Source organism: Pipistrellus hanaki (genome assembly GCF_964339955.1).
Source record: "Pipistrellus hanaki genome assembly, chromosome: 4".
NCBI lineage: Eukaryota > Metazoa > Chordata > Mammalia > Chiroptera > Vespertilionidae > Pipistrellus > Pipistrellus hanaki.
The window spans coordinates 5,169,520-5,186,022 of record NC_140506.1 but is presented as its reverse complement, the minus strand read 5'-3'; the positions used below and the strand labels follow the sequence as shown (position 1 = coordinate 5,186,022).

Below are 16,503 nucleotides of genomic sequence, written 5' to 3'. Positions count from 1 at the left end.
CGCCCTCACCTCACCTCATCTCTTCCCACAGGCACTGTCACCATCTCACATCGTCATAAGAAGAAAGCTGAGTGCAGTACAATAAGGTATTTGAGAGAGTGATCACATTCACATAGCTTTTATTACAGCATAGTGTTATAATTGTTCTATTTTACTATTTGTTGTTGTTGTTAATCTCTTACCGTGCCTAAGTTATCCATTAAACCTTATCATAGGTATGTACATATAGGAAAAAACATAGTATATGCTTATATGGAGTTCAGTACTGTCTGGTTTCAGGCTTGGACTGGGGGGTCTTGAAAACGTGTCTCCTGCAGATAAGAGGGGATTACCATCAAATTCTTTATCAGATAGCTTCAAGTGAGAGTAATTCTTTATATAACTAATTGTAAGACTTCAAAAATACTTGTGAATTAAGATCTGATCCTTGCATTACTTTGTGGAATAGAGTTGAAAGCCCCCAAAACTCTGATAAGTCACAAAATGGGTAAATATTTAAAATAGTCTGAATTGCTGAGGTTTAACAGAGTCTGGCAATGTTTTCCATTTCGGCCTCACATACAAAAATGCAAGTTCCTGAGAAGTTGTAAGCAGTGCGGACAGCCGTCGGGGCTCGAGTCATTAGCAGAAGGAGGAAAAGGAAAATGCCAGGTGGATTCCCCAGCACCCGGGCCTGGGAGCCAGGTCGCTGCCGGTTGCGTCACGTCCGTGTGCAATGAATCAGGGCTGGTTTAGAGAATGCACGCAGACTAGGGGACTGCTTCACGTTTTTGGCTCAGACTGTACTTTCTGTATATAAGTCCTACTAGCGACTCGAGGAGTGAACATTTACCATTTACTATGTTGTTTATAGTGGTTAGGACAGTAATGTTTGGCCTCGTCAGCTTACAGAATAAATCTCGGCTGTACCGCAGCTGAGGGGCCGGCTCAGGGAGTCTCTCCCAGCGAGAGGCAGCCCTTATATAGGCTTCTCATTCTGCAGCGCCCAGCGCCTGGCCCTTCAGAAGACACGGCAGTCCTCCTACACACTGCCCGGGACATGACTGGTGCCAGAGAAAACCCAACAGTCTTTTAAAAATAACTGGGGAGCATTCATACCGTATTGTCAATGAATACAAGACAACAATAAAAGTAAAATTAGCTGCTCGAAATTTGCTAAAATAACACAATGCTGAAGCAGGCTTTCATGCAATCTATATACTCTCACATAGCCTATTCACCATTAGAAAAACCAGGCACCATGAAAGGTAATAATCAAATGGGTTATATGGAATCATTTTCTAAATTAAATTATCTACAGTATGCCAGTGTACAAGACTTTTAAAAGGCATAGTTTTAAATACTGTGAAAAATTACCTTTATTAAATTTTACCCATTTGTCAATTGTAGCTTCAAAAACCCTAAAGAGTCCAAACATGACCTCCACAACTGGGGATCGAACCCACAACCTGGACACATACCCTGATAGGAATCAAACAAGTGACCTCTTGCCCAGGAAATGATCTGGATGTCTGCAACCACCAACCCCCAACCATCTCCTTGCTTCTGCCTTTGTCCCCATGCAGAAGAGCCAGTGTGATTATATATACATTATAGATAGATAGATAGATAGATAGATAAATAGATAGATAGATAGATAGATTGATTGATTTCAGAGAGGAAGAGAGAGAGATAGAAACACCAATGATAAGAGAGAATCATTGATCAGCTGCCTCCTGCACACCCCACACTCAGGATCGAGCCCACAACCCAGTCATGTGCCCTGAATGGGAATCGAACCGTGACCTCCTGGTTCATAGGTCAATGCTCAACCACTGAGCCACACGGGCCGGGCTAGTGTGGTTCTTTTTAAAATATAACTTGGATGATGATGTCATTCTTCTAAAACCCAATGGCCCTATTGCCCTCAGAAGAGTCTTCAAACTCTTTCCCATAGCCTCCAAGGTACTATAGATCTGATGTCCTCTGCCCAACCTCTTCCCATTCAGGCTTTCCTGAGAAGGAAGATGGCTTCTTAATCTGACCTGTGACTGTGGGGAGAATGCTTGGCTCAGCTCTTCCCTTTTCTTTTCTCCTTTTTTTCCATTCTTTTTTTTTTTTTAATATGTTTTTATTGATTTTTTTTAGAGAAGAGGAAGAGAGCAGGAGAAAAAAAAAAACATGGATGAGAGAAACATCAATCAGCTGCCTCCTATATGCCCCTTACTGGGGATCGAACCCACAACCTGGGCATGTACCCTGATAGGAATTGAACCAGTGACCTCTCAGTGCATGGGACAACGCTCAATCAACTGAGCTAACCAGCCAGGGCTTCCCTTCCCTTTCTGCCCTCAGGGAGTAAGTCTCTGCCTCTCCATGCCCCGAGTCTTCCTGGGGCCAGCCTGGCCAGGTTCGGTGTTGGATGAGTCTGGGGTGGGAGGGAGGGGGCAAGTCTGTCGAATTCCAGGAGTTAGTCAGCAGGCACATCTGGCTTTCATCTTCCTCTGCCATCTGTAACAGAGGGGGACTCTGGCCTTCATCTGTCCTGCTTTAGTGATTAGTCTTATTTCCTCATTAGACTCCAGGTAGGGAAGAGGTGTGCTGATTATTAGCACTGTAGGACACACACACTTTATGTGAGGAGAGAAAGGAAGCCAGAAATGCTCACCTCTGCATGGTGTAGTTATAGGAGACTCTTTTTCTTCAGATGCCTTTCTATTTTGGGTGAACATTTTTACACATAATTATGGATTACTTTTATAATCATAAAAAGCCAAAATTAACTTTTTTTGGAGGCCATTAAGAAGGCGAAGCTTGGGATCTGGTTTTCAGAGGAAATTATGAGCTATGCTTTGGATACATGTATAATGAAATTGAAAACAGAGTTACAAAATGACTCTCTGTAATCATGACTGAACACAATGCAGGTAGAAATGTCTGGCCTTTAAAAAATAGTTCATAATTACTTTCACTTTAATTTTTTGGCTAAATTCAAGTCACCAAATAGTGACAAAAATTACATCATTCTCTATTTAATCTACATAGGCCCTCTGGTCTATTTACTCAACATAATGGAAATCTAACATTATACTAATTTCTTACTTATAATGTTTATTCATTTCACTCCATAAAGAAGCTTTTATTCATATCTATATATATAAAAGCCTACTATGCAAAGTGCATTAGGCTTGGGAGTTCAATCTCTTGCTATGATGTAAGCTGACCACCAGAGGGCAGTGGGGAATGAAGGAAGGCCCCAGCCAGCAGCCAGCAGCCACTAAGGACCCTATTCATGCACAAATTTCGTGCACTGGACCTCTAGTATTCATATATTTTAAATGAGAGGTTTTGGGTTCATGACTAATTTCCATTTTTTCTCTCCTAAGTATCAACATACACTCATGGGTATACATATGTTTTCTATTCCTACCATATTTAGGGAAAATTCTTCTATTTTACTTAAAAGTTAACATTCTTTAGCCCTGGCCAAGTAGCTCAGTTTAGATGTTTAGGGCATCCTCCCGATACACCAGATTTTTGGTTCAATCCCTGGTTGGGGCACATTCAAGAATCAACCAATGAATGCATAAATAAGTGGAACAACAAATTGATGTTTCTCTCTTTTTCTCTTTCTCTTCTCTCTGTCTCTCTCTTCCCTTCTCTCTCCCTCCCTTCCTCCTGTCCTCTCTCCATCCTATTCTCTAAAATCAATAAAAATTTTAAAAATTAAGAAAATGTTTTAAGAGTACTTATAAATTTTTAAGTTTTAAGAACACTTATGAAACAACAAAGAGATAACCCTGACACCCTGTTAGGATGACTATTATATAAAAGATAAATAAGCCTTGGTGAGGATGTAGAGCAACTTGTAGCAACTGGTCATCATTCCACAAAAACTGTAAAACACCTGGGAGCTAAGAAGAAAAAGGAGGAAGAAGGCCAATAGTTATTAAGAACCTGTTTCATGCAATAAGTCTGATTCTGGGTTCTTTAAGTACATTGCCTAATATAAACCTCAAAATAACCTGACAAGGTGGGGATCATGCCCTAATTTCATGAATAAAGAGAATGCAGTGTATAAGAGCTTAGGAAACAGAACTGATCGACTGGAAGTTCCATGTAATTGCATGTCTCAGGTTTCACTGACAAAATGTGCTGCAGAACTATACAGTAGACTTTCAGCTGTCCACAGATAGTCTTCTAGACTCCCAGTATTATTAAGCCTAATGAAAAGATTAAAATCTCTATTCGAATTTTTAACATTGCTGTTTATATTTTTTTATAGAGATACACCATTTTTTCCCAAAGGGTGATTCAATCACTTGCTTTATAAAAACTGCTTTTAAATGTCAATTTCACCCTGGTCAGGTGGTTCAGTTGGTAGGAGCACTAAAAGGTTGTGGGTTTGATTCCCAGTCAGGGCATAAACCTGGGTTGTGGGTTCAACCTCCAGTCAGGGTGCATATGAGAGGCAATTGATCAATGTTTCTCTCTCACTTCTCCTCCCTCTTCCTTCCTCCTCCCCCCCTTCTCTCTCTATCTCTCTCCCTCCCTTCCTCCCTCCCTCCCTCTTCCTCCTCCTCTCTCTCACCTTCCCTCCCTCTCCCTCCCCCCTCTGAATCAATAAATATATCCCCAGGTGAGGATTTTTTTAAAAGTCATTATTTTCCCTATAATATGCTTCTCTCCCCCCCTTCCCCACCATATGCAGTATTTCACTGCTTTAACTTGAACAACGACAGGGGGGGAAAAGCCTGTGAATTATTAAGTGATCAGCCTTTAGAGAAAGAAGGGAAAGAACACATTTTTGACTTTTGACTCCTTCTCAGTGAGGTGGTAGGTACTCAAAATACCAGGTGAAATTTTTCTGACCTACATAGATAGCTAGATATATAAATATATACAGTTATAGAGATATGGAGAAAAGTACAGAGGGATACATACCAGATAATTCACAAGCATTTGGGATAGAGATAGGATGATAAGATTAGAAAGAAGAGGCAATTAATAATAAAATAATAGTAATGGATTTTTTGAAAAGTATACATTTCACATGTATAAAATTATGATTCAATTAAATAAATTTTGAAAAAAGCAGATTAGAGTTATATGTATTTACTTACAAGGTTGTCCATGCTATATTCAATTAAATTAATCACACTGCAAATCCTCAATGTAAAAACAAATAAAACCTCTTAATTCCTATTAATAAAGGGTAAGGTGAACAAGGCCATAAATCCAGCAAATGTTAACATGAGTTAAAATGTCGATTTTGCCCTGGTTGGTGGTTCATATACTCTCTTACTCACCAGAGTTACCTGCCCAGGAGCTTATCTCCCGATGTGATGCTCAGCTCTAGCCCCAGCTACCCCAACCCACACTTACATGGAAATGTAAAAATATAAATAAAAAATAATGAATGGAATGTGCTATAATAAGCTATACATTCATGTACTATTAAATTCTAACAATATAGAATCAAGGGCTGTGATTAGCAGAATGGCTAGAAAAGATTGGGGGGGGGGGGGGCGGGTAATGAGAATTAGCATTCCAACAGCTTTATTTCCTACAAACCTGGAAACAGAGGATACTCATTACTCCAAGGGATATGCAAGGCCAATCTTTTAAAAAGATAACCAACTTTATAAAAATATACAGGTTCTAAGAGAAAGACACACACATTAATATATATGAACCATGTTAAACAGACACTATTAAAGCTACACAAGAAGACTTCATGGTTTAGAATTTCTATGTTTAAATCAACAGCTCCCAGAGACAATGAAAGCCAGTTACTTAAAAATTTATTGCTTGGCTATAACTCAGTTTACAATTCAAAGGATTTTAAAAATCTCTGTGCTGTTATGAAGCTTTACGGGGTTTATAGTGAAGATGAAAACAGAAATAAAGAGATCTGACAAACAGAAAATGCCAAAGCTATTTCTGGCATTATAAACATGGCTTCTTCTTTCACTACCATTTACTTTTTACCGTGTTCCTAGAAAACTAACTTCAACTCTTCCGCCTGAAAGGTCAACTATTTTCCTGGGACCCCTTTCAAAATGTACATGTTTTATTTGAAAGACATTATTTTTATAATTCTTAAAAAGAACTAGAATGTAAATTCCATGACGGCAGGAATTCTTTTTTAGTTGATTGATTGGTTTTGAGAGAGAGAGAGAGGGAGAGAGAAACACACTAATTTAGACAATGCTTTAACCAACTGAGCTACACAGCCAGGGCCAGGAATTTTGGCTAATATGCAATATTTCTAGTGCCTAGAATAATGCCTGCCATATAGTAGGTACTTAATAAAAATGTACTGAATAAAATTAATAAGTAGACCAGAACCCATGGACACGGACAATAGGATGGTACAGGCCTTGGGGGGCGGGGGGGAGGAGGCGGGCTAGAAGGAGTCAGTGAGGGATTAAGAGGGGTATATGTAATACTTTCAACAACAAAGTTTTAAAATACAAAAATAAAATAAAATTAATTACTGTTGAAAAAAAAGATAACTAAATTGTACTATAGTAACATAAAATCATTCTACTTATCAAAAGTTCTTATTTTATCACATTTACAACCCCCCCTTCTTTTAAATATATTTTTATTAATTTCAGAGAAGAAGGGAGAGGGAGAGATGCAAACATCAATGAGAGAGAATCATTGATCAGCTGCTTCCTGCCCACCCCCTACTAGGGATCAAGCCTCCAACCAGAGCATGTGCCCTGACCAGGAATCGAACCATGACCTCCTGGTTCATAGGTCAACCCTCAACCACTGAGCAACACCGGCCAGGTATACAAAGCCCTTTTTAGAGCATATTGGCAATTCACAAAATTAGTCGAAGTCTTTTATATTCATCATTTCTATAGTTATAGAATTCTATGATCCTTTCCAATTCAATTTTTATTTATTCTAATAATGTAAAAGAAAAATCTGAAACCTATTCAAATGGAATGTCATGGAATGTAAAGACAAAATATTTTTTAAATTACTACACAAATAACTGCAAAGCAATGGCTGCATCTTCTTGAACATTTCACGATTTTCTTAAAATTTTTAAAGGGTATTTTCTAGATTTCTGCTTAGTCTTGCTTTATATTACCATCAAATTCTTCATTTTCAAAATCATGTACATTGAAATGCTGTATAATAAACTGCATTGTGCTTCTTAATTTTTATACCAAAAGACTTAATTTACTTTAAAAACATTAGAAAATATTAAGCTGGTATATTTGCTGAAATGCTGTTTACTGCAAAAGTTCCAATGTTTTATCAACTAACACTGAAGTTTAAATTAGGGCTAAAGTCAGAAAATTGATCTTCATAACATTTTAACATTTGTCTTATATAGTAGTATAAGGTGACTTTCTTCTAAGAAAAATGGACTTAAGTGTCCTTGACTCACCGTCAGGTTCCGGTCCCAGATCTGTATGCTTCCGTTCTGGCAGGCGGCTGCTATGAGGTTTCCATCTCTACTGTATGTGCACGTGGTGGGGATCACTTTTTTACCTTGCATTGTCCGTGGTTTAAACACACTTTTTTGTTTCTTTGGATTTTCAATGTCCCATGTCCTCACCGTCCTAAAAAGAATAAGGAGATTGTCATGCACCAAAAAGAAAGGAGTTCAAAACACAAAAGAGCCCACAAAGGCTGCTTCAACTTTCAAGCACATAATTTAATAAATATTTTTAAATGAAATGTGCTCTGTGAAACATTCTCCAGTTATAAATGAGGTTACTCTCGGAAACAAGGTGAATCGTGTTGTTGTCAAATCAAACAGCAAGGGGCAGATTCTATTATACTTCACATCTATTCGTTCTGATCCTCTAAGCAGTGGCCTCCACACAGCTCTGATCAGTAAAACTTCTGAACATACATCGCGTGTACACACACTTTACTTCCTGAATTCCTTACATGTGTTAATGCACATTTTATAACATACACTAGCAAGCACGCTGAAAAACGAGGTCATTAAAAGAGAATGATGTCCTGTCCAGGCAAAGACCTCATGCCTCTTGGGAGGAGCAAAAACAAAGCTGTCAGCCCCTCAGTTTTCACTAGGTAGCAAGCAACACAGGCTAGAGCTAGGGTGGGGATAGAATACAACAGGTTTTAAAAGACAGTATATCAAAATTCATGGTATTCAGTTACCACAGGACACAAAGAGAAATTCAGCATTAACTGTACATATTAGAAAAAAGTACCTCAAATCAATGACCTAACTTGATTCAACCTTAAGAAACTAAAAATAGGGAGAGAAAATTAAATCCAAAGCTAGTAGAAGGAAGGGTATAATAAAAATGAGTGTACAAAGAATAACAGAAAACAGAAAAACAGCGGAGAAGCCAAAAGCTGGCTCTCTGAGAAGTTCAATAAAGTTAACAAATCGCTAGCAAAATTGATGGGAAAAAAAACACACAGAAATGTACACAATATCAAATATTGAATTAGAGGATATCATTATAAAGCTTAACAACATTAAAAAAAATAAGGAATTTTATGAACAAATTTGCATACATACACCCTACCCTAGCCTTCCCCACACTATTGTCTGTGTCCAGGGCTTATGCACACGTGTATGTAACTTCTTTGGCTAATATCTTCCTGCCCCGTCCCCACTTCCCACTGAGATTTGTCAGGCTGTTCCATGCATACATGCCTCTAGACCTATTTTGCTCGTCAGTTTATTTTATTCATTAGATTCCACATTTAAGTGAGATCATGTGATAGCCGTCTTTCTCCACGGACTTGTTTTGCTTATTAGCATAATAATATCCAAATCCATCCATGCTGATGCAAAGGGTGGGAGCTCCTTCTTTTTCACAGCCACAGAGTATTCCATTTTGTTCCGCAGTTTTTTCACCCACTCAGCTCCTGATGGGCTCTTGGGCTGTTTTATACGTGGTCCGATATTTCTGCATATAAATATCCATTGCTTTGTAACATTTGTATCTGAACATTCAAACCTTACCCTTGCTGAACATGTTCTGTGTTGCTTACTTGTCTCCTATCTCAGTCACTATGTCTCCCACAGTTAATATGCACAAAACATCGAGAAGTGACTTGTGTGCCTTCTCTTTCTACAGCAGCTCTGCAACCGGGGGATAAATTATGATGGTTTCTCCTTTTTTATAACCGAACATCCCCCAGAGTCAGCTGATCCTTTAGAATTACGATAGGAAAGACCACACACAAATATCATTATCAGCTTGTTTAATGTTCTTCCTCTCTAAAACAGGGATAATGCTGCCACAATGAGGAGTTGTGAGGATTAAATGAGATTAGGGATGTAAACGTGTCCAGGACAGCACTTGGAACACAGTAGGCACTCAATAAATACTGGCTCCTTTCTGCTCTTCCTCTCAGACCATAAATAAGATATTAAAGCTAATAAACCCAGCACTAAGTATGTTCCATTTATTTCAGTTGTATAGTAACAGGTTGAGCCAGTTATCAAAATAAAAGAAGAAAAGAAAGCAGCTAATGTGGCATATAAATGTATGAAATATAAATTTAGGCGGAATCTGATGGCGACTAATTACACTATGTTTTATGGCTCTGATTCTCTGAGTCTCGGTCTTCAAAAATGAATGCTAAAGTGCAAGGCCAGCCAGTAGGTATCTGTCAAAACATTTTATGTTAAAGAACACATATTTTGAAACTTGAAGGGAGATCTGGTTTGTAAAATTAAAACTGTTTTATAAAAAAGATTTGAAAAGAGAAGAAGCATCTGCCTGGGCCTTTCTGGGAACACAATAAAAACACCCAGAAGACAAGAAAAAAAAAAACACAGGTGGGTCGGTACATTGCCCCAGGCACAAATGCTTTCTATCTTAAAATGCTGAATTCTTTCCAAATACAAGCTCTAAACTTTCTGGCATCTGCTGCATGAATGCATCAGAGCATTTGGCAGAAGTCAAGGGAAGCATTAATTTTGCATGGAAATCACTTAAGAGATCCTGGTTTAATTTTTCCTCGAAAGACTACACAAGCAGCGTGAGCGGTGGAACAGTCTGAAACTGGCTGGCTCTCTTGGCAGAACAAACCCAACAAAACGACCTTCTTTTCAAAAATACCCAAATACTAAGGTATTAAGGTTCCACAGAAATGGGGAAAATGTTTTAGCTTCTATACAAACCCACAATAATCTTTATAAGCATACATAATTCTCAGGCACCCACAGAGTAATTGCAAATAAGAATGCATTTGCACTTAAGCCGGGACCGGTTTGGCTCAATGGATAGAGCGTCGGCTTGGGGACTGAAGGGTCCCGGGTTCGATTCCGGTCAAGGGCATGTACCTTGGTTGTGGGCATATCCCCAATAGGGGGTGTGCAAGAGGCAGCTGATCGATGACTCTCTCTCATCGATGTTTCTAGCTCTCTTTCTCTCTCCCTTCCTCTCTGTATAAAAATCAATAAAATATATATTAAAAAAAAAAAAAGGAATGCATTTGCACTTAAGAGAAACAGATTCTGTACTACTGCTATAAACATACAATTACTAAAATTAGGCCTTCTGAAATCTAGCATCAGAGTAGGGAATGAATGCTACAAAAATACCACTTGTATTCTTACATTTATGACCAACTGATTTTCAACAAAGATACCAAAACAATTCAATGGAAGTGTGTGTGTGTGTGTGTGTGTGTGTGTGTATTTCAAAAAACATAGCCGAGACAAAAAGGTGAATGTGGCCTTTACTTCATATCATACAAATATTACCTTAAAATGGACCATAGCCATAGATGTAAAACTCTTAAAATATGACCTTGATTAGGAAATGATTTCTTAGAGGCAGCATCAAAAGCACAACTGATTAAAAAAAAAGATAAGTTGGATATTGTCAAAATTAAAAATTTATCTGCTTCAAAAGACACTGCCATTAGACTCAGTAATACCACTTCTAGGAATATATCCCAAGAAAACAGAAACACCAATCAGAAAAGATATATGCACCCCTATGTTCATAGCAGCATAATTTAAAATAGCTAAGATTTCAAAACAGCCTAAGTGCCCATCAGCAGGTGAGTGGATTAGAAATCTGTGGTACATCTACACAATGGAATACTATACTATGATTTAAAAAAAAAAAAAAAAGGAATTCTTACCATTTGTAACCGCATGGATGGACCTGGAGAGTATTATGCTAAGTGAAATAAGCCAGTCAGAAAAAGATAAATATCACATGATCTCACTCATATGTGGAATATAATGAACAATATAAACTGATGAAATAAAATAGATCCAGAAACACAGAAGCATAGTACAGATCATCCTACTTCAGGGGGGATGCAGGGGAATAGATGGGGAGGTGCGGGGGGAGGTGGGGGGGGGGAAGAGGGGGTGTTACATGAGGGTGTGAGAGAGCAACCAAAGAGCTTGTATGCATGCATATAAACATACCCATGGACACGTCAGTAAGGAGGGGGTGGGCATGTGCTGGGGGAGTGGGAATGAGCAGGGAGAGGTCAATGCGGGGGGGAGGACTCATATATAATACTTTAAACAATAAAGAATTTTTAAAAATAAAAATTTTTAATTTTAGAAAAAAAAACACCCTCTAGCCCAGCTGGTATGGCTCATTGGTTGAGCATCAACCTACAAACAAGGAGATCACAGTTCAATTCCAGTCAAGGGCACATGCCCAGGTTGCAGGCTGGATCCCTAGGAGGGGTGTGCAGGAGGCAGCTGACCAATGATTCTTTCATCATTTATGCATCTATCTCTCTCTCTCCCTTCCTCTCTGAAACCAATAAAAATATATATATGGTTTTTAAAGCCCTCTATACCAGAGGTCAAATATTGTACCCCTTGAAGGTTGTGTATAAATACAAAATACATGATATACATATTTATATCTCAGTAAGTGGCCTTAAGTACAGGAAGGGGAAAGGGGAGGAGGGAGGGAAGGGAAAACTCGGATGTATAACCAAATATGTTGAGGCAGTAGGTTTCTTCTTTCCCCTTTAGCCCCTTTTATTTTAACCTACATGAAGCTCATGGGAAATGCCCCAGAGTGTTTTAAGAGAAAGCCACAGAGAGATGCTGAGAACGGTTCTGCTCAGACTTCTGGCAAAAATGCTTCATAAGTATTTCAAAAGAATGTATGGAGACCTCCATACACATTACCTTCTACAAATGCCAATTCGAATCATCCACCGATACCCATTTTGACTCCTTTTATTCTTTCAATATCTAGCATTGTTTTGCACACATAATAGGCTTTTAATACAATTAAAACCCTATAGCACATGTATATAATTAAATATATATAATTAAATGCATACATATTTATCATATATATCATTATCTATCTATCTCTCAGTACTGCTCTACTCTTGAGTTCTCCTAAAATATTCTTTAAAATCATTTGCTCTAGCTCTGGATGGTATGGTTCAGTTGGTTGGAGCGTTGTCCCATACAATAAAAGGTGGCAGGTTCGATTCCAAGTCAGAGCACATTACAAGGTTGTAGGTCCAATCCCTGGTTAGGGCATCTGTGGGAAGCAACCAATCAGTGTTTCTCTCTCCTCTCTCTCTCTCTCTCTCTCTCTCTCTCTCTCTCTCTCTCTCTCTCTCTCTGTATGTGTGTGTGTGTGTGTGTGTGTGTGTGTGTGTGTGTGTCTCCCCTTCCTCTCTCAAAAAAAATATCAATTTTTAAAAAAACATTTGCTCCAAAACACTTTTCAAAATCATGAGCACTGTTCCTGGCTCTGAGGAAACAAAGATTGAGTAGGACAGAGCCTCTGCCTTCCCATAATCACAGTTTGGTTGGTGGAAATAACATACAAGCAATAAGCCGCAGGGCCACAATTCAGCACATATATATTAAATACTTGGTAGATACTTGGGGACACAAAGTTGTCTGCTCTCCACCACATTATCTAATGGAGGAGAAAAACTGGGGGGAATGTCATCAGGTCAGGAGGCAGCACCCAGGGAAAAGAAAGAGGGAGCTCATCTGGAAAGGATTCCAGAGATGTGTTTATTCTGGGGAGAGCTGAGATTCTGCAGATGAATCCCAGAAATTGTATAGGAGATGCAGTGTGCCCCAGTCAGCCTGGACTGTGCTCCAGGAAAAGGGCTTGGCCCGTGGCTGCAGAGTATGGGACCAAGCAGAAATAAAGATGGTGTCACTGACACAGGTCCTGGGCAAAGGAGAATGACTCTGTTATTAACATAATGGAGAATCTGAGAAAATAGAAAATGAAACTGAAACTGGAAAGATCAAGTGCTTCTAATAGGGTCTATTCCTGACCAACTGGAAGTGAACAGGAGAGGTCATTGATAGAAATCAACTCCAGTGGAGAAGGCAGAGAACAGGCCGAAGGATTCTATATCTCCAGCTGCCTTTTGATGTATACTTGCTGGGGAGCAGGAAATTCACAATGAATCCACCTGGGGCAGAAAGCAAGTAACTCACGGAATTATTATAATCTTACCACACATATCAAGATAAGAAATCATATGTGAACTTGGCCTTAAGACGTGGAGAAAGGTGAAATGTGTCTATAATCACAGATGACTGTTTTAATTTATGTTAAGAAGTGATTACTACCTCCTGACAAGAGCAAGACAGAGGGTGGAGGTGGAAAAGGAGGAGATGCAGGGGGAAGGAGAGGAGATTGGGGAAGCCAGCACAAGAAAAGGTAGGTATGACGAATCTTCCAGAAATCTGCCTCCACCCACCCTCTACCCGGGTGCTGCAGGGCTCAGTAGTGTTCCTGGACCAACTTCTCCCGGGATATTAGCAGGTGCAGGCAGGCGCTCTAACAAGCCACTGAAGAATGGAGCCATTATTCTTCAAGATTACAGCTTTATTCTTTTTTTTTTTTTTTAATGCCTCTGAAATGCAACACATATATGAAACTTTCACTCCACCCAGCAAGTTTTACAGCAGCAGGCTCCACATCTGCAAAACAGATTCTAAAAGATAAAATGTTATGTGCCAAGAGTGATTCAGTGCAAATTTGAAAATGAGATAAATATTCTTCTTTTGAAAGAGGATGGTTTTTCCTGACCTAAAAGTTAAACAATGTTAATCAAGTCATAGAGTTGAGCAGTGAAGTCAACATTACTTGAGAAGTTTATACTAAAAATAGTGAACCTTTTCCATATCTCTAGCAAACTCATCCACAACCAAGCTCTTGTACTTGCAGGACTATTTCCAGAAACCACAAATGCCAAGATGTCTTTGCTAATGAATTCTAAATACTGAACTAATAATCTGAATTAGAGCTAAGATTTGAACTAATAATGGTGATAGCTGACATGTATGTGCTCATAATGAAAACAGCACTTTTCTAAGCACTCTGTCACTTAATCCTCACACCTCTATGAAGAAAATACTATTACTATCTCTACTTTACAGAGGAAAATGAAGAAAATACTATTATTATCTCTACAGAGGAAAACTCAAGCCCAAAAGGGTGAAATAACAAATGTCAATATTCACATAGTGGAATAATCAACTGCCGTGTCTACTGCCTACTCAAGATTCAGTCACCACATGGACCCAGGAACACAGGTAAGGTCACAACAATTTTGGATGCCATACATGTTGATGGTTTGAGTAATACTTTTACTGAGAAAGAATACTGCAAAACTTCCATATTTATGAAACTAATGCAAAATAAAGCTGAATAGTATTTGTATTTTTCATCTTTTAGAGATAAGCTGTGACTTTGAAAATCTCGCTGTTATAAAATATACTATGTTACAGACATGAAGTCCTCACTATTCGATTAAAATAACACTTTTTCTCTTCCAATGAAGGTATCAATAAGGAAACACTTTGAAAAGGACACAAGGATGAGGAATCTCCTTTATTATAACCACCTGTCTTCTGTTCCCATCCGTCACTTCCCTGTACTTCCAGGCTTATCACACGTGTTCACAAGCAGGCAGTTCCCCCTGGATAAGCCCTGTTAGACACTCTTTAAAAATATGTTGAGGGGATAGATTTTGTGTGGAGGGGAGGAGAAAGAAGATGTAGACAGATCAGCAGCAGCTGATGCGCCAAGTTCAAAGAGGGAAATAAATAAGGTGAATCCAGGAAAAGTTTTAAAACTCACCATACACTGTTTACAACACTGCACAGGGGCTGTGAACTACTGGGATCGGCAGGGCAGGGGAACCAAGCAGCATTCTGCCACCAGGACAGGGTGGCTGAGAAAAGGCACTGCTGGGGTCTACCCCAGAGAAGTGGCCACACCGGGCAGCCCATGCTGAAAACAGAGGCTGAAACAGCTACTCTCCAATGCCCTCTGGCCCCACAGCCTTTTCGTGAGATCTGGAATTTAGAATCTAGTGAAAGTTGAGAAGACAGAACTGGCTTATGACTGGCCAATGACTTAAGAGGGGATAAGCCATCTAATATTGAACAGCCAGTTAGTGCAAAAGACTTTCTTCCCATTTGGCACACCTAACGCTTATCAGAGCTCATGGCCTTGGACTCTCTGCCACCCGACTCTAGATCCATGGGTGGTTTTTGTGGGGAGGTCTGTGCATTGCCTATGAGAGTTCATGTGTATACCTTTTGAAGGAAACATCTGTAACTTCCCCTCCATCATCAAAGAAACTCAGGAAGGTTAAGAACATGGCTCTAGGTTATCCAAATCTTCCCCCTGGCCCAAGTAGGATCTCCAGAGAGCTGGCTGTAGATTCAGACTGCATTGCCTGGTCCCCTCTGAGAACGATTTTTCTTGAATTACATGTTTTGGTTCTGCCCTTGACTTACATTGAAGGGTGCAACAACAACAAAAAAATAGTAATGGGAGTAGAGTCCAGGAAAATAAATAAGGGTGAGGACAATGAAGTCAGATTTGCCTGTTTAAACCCTCTCTCCCCTCTTTCCATGGCTGGGGACAAGTCAGCCTCTCACAGCCTGCTTCCTCCTCTGAAATAATTACTTCACAGAGTTATTTTAAGGACTTGATTATGAAAATATACATAAAGCACTTAGCACAGTGCCTGTGTACAGTAAATATCCAATTATTGTAAATTTACTGCTGTGTTTATTGTAAGGATACTGTCTACGTCAACCAGTGCAATCTATATGAGGCCCCTGGGAAACTTATCTTTTATGCTCTTTTGACAGGAAAACCTCTATGTCTTCATCTTGAGAACTCTGGGACTCTCAATCGACCATGTCTCCATCTTTGCCCTGGTTATTTGCAAGTTTTGAACTGAATTTACAACCTAACTTCACCCACTGTGTAGCAAAACCAGCTCCTAATAACTTCCTGTGAACTAACCTTATCCCTTCACCCTTACTTTCTCATGGTCTTGGATGTTTTCTTTTTTATAATGTGTGTTACTATTATTATTTTGAGCTTCTTTGAATTATTTTTTTGAATGATATAAGATGCATAAAACTAAACAGATGAATTAACAAACCAACAGAAAAAATAAATAGTGCTATTTTTGAATTGTTGGTAATTTGAGTGTTGTTTTTTGGTTTTAAGTTATTTTCCTAATTCATGGGTATATCAGCTACAGAGCCAGGAGAAAATT

The 16,503-nt window shown here is 39.0% G+C and overlaps 1 protein-coding gene across 1 annotated transcript in view; it reads right to left on the bottom strand.

Annotated features, from left to right (window-relative positions):
• WDR70 (WD repeat domain 70) overlaps window positions 1–16,503 on the bottom strand; it is a 157,977-nt gene that overhangs the window by 62,139 nt on the left and 79,335 nt on the right. Inside the window, exon 10 of the mRNA XM_084880581.1 lies at window positions 7,394–7,568. Within this exon, the coding sequence (XP_084736707.1) occupies window positions 7,394–7,568 (175 nt within the window). The remainder of the gene's footprint in view (window positions 1–7,393; window positions 7,569–16,503) is intronic.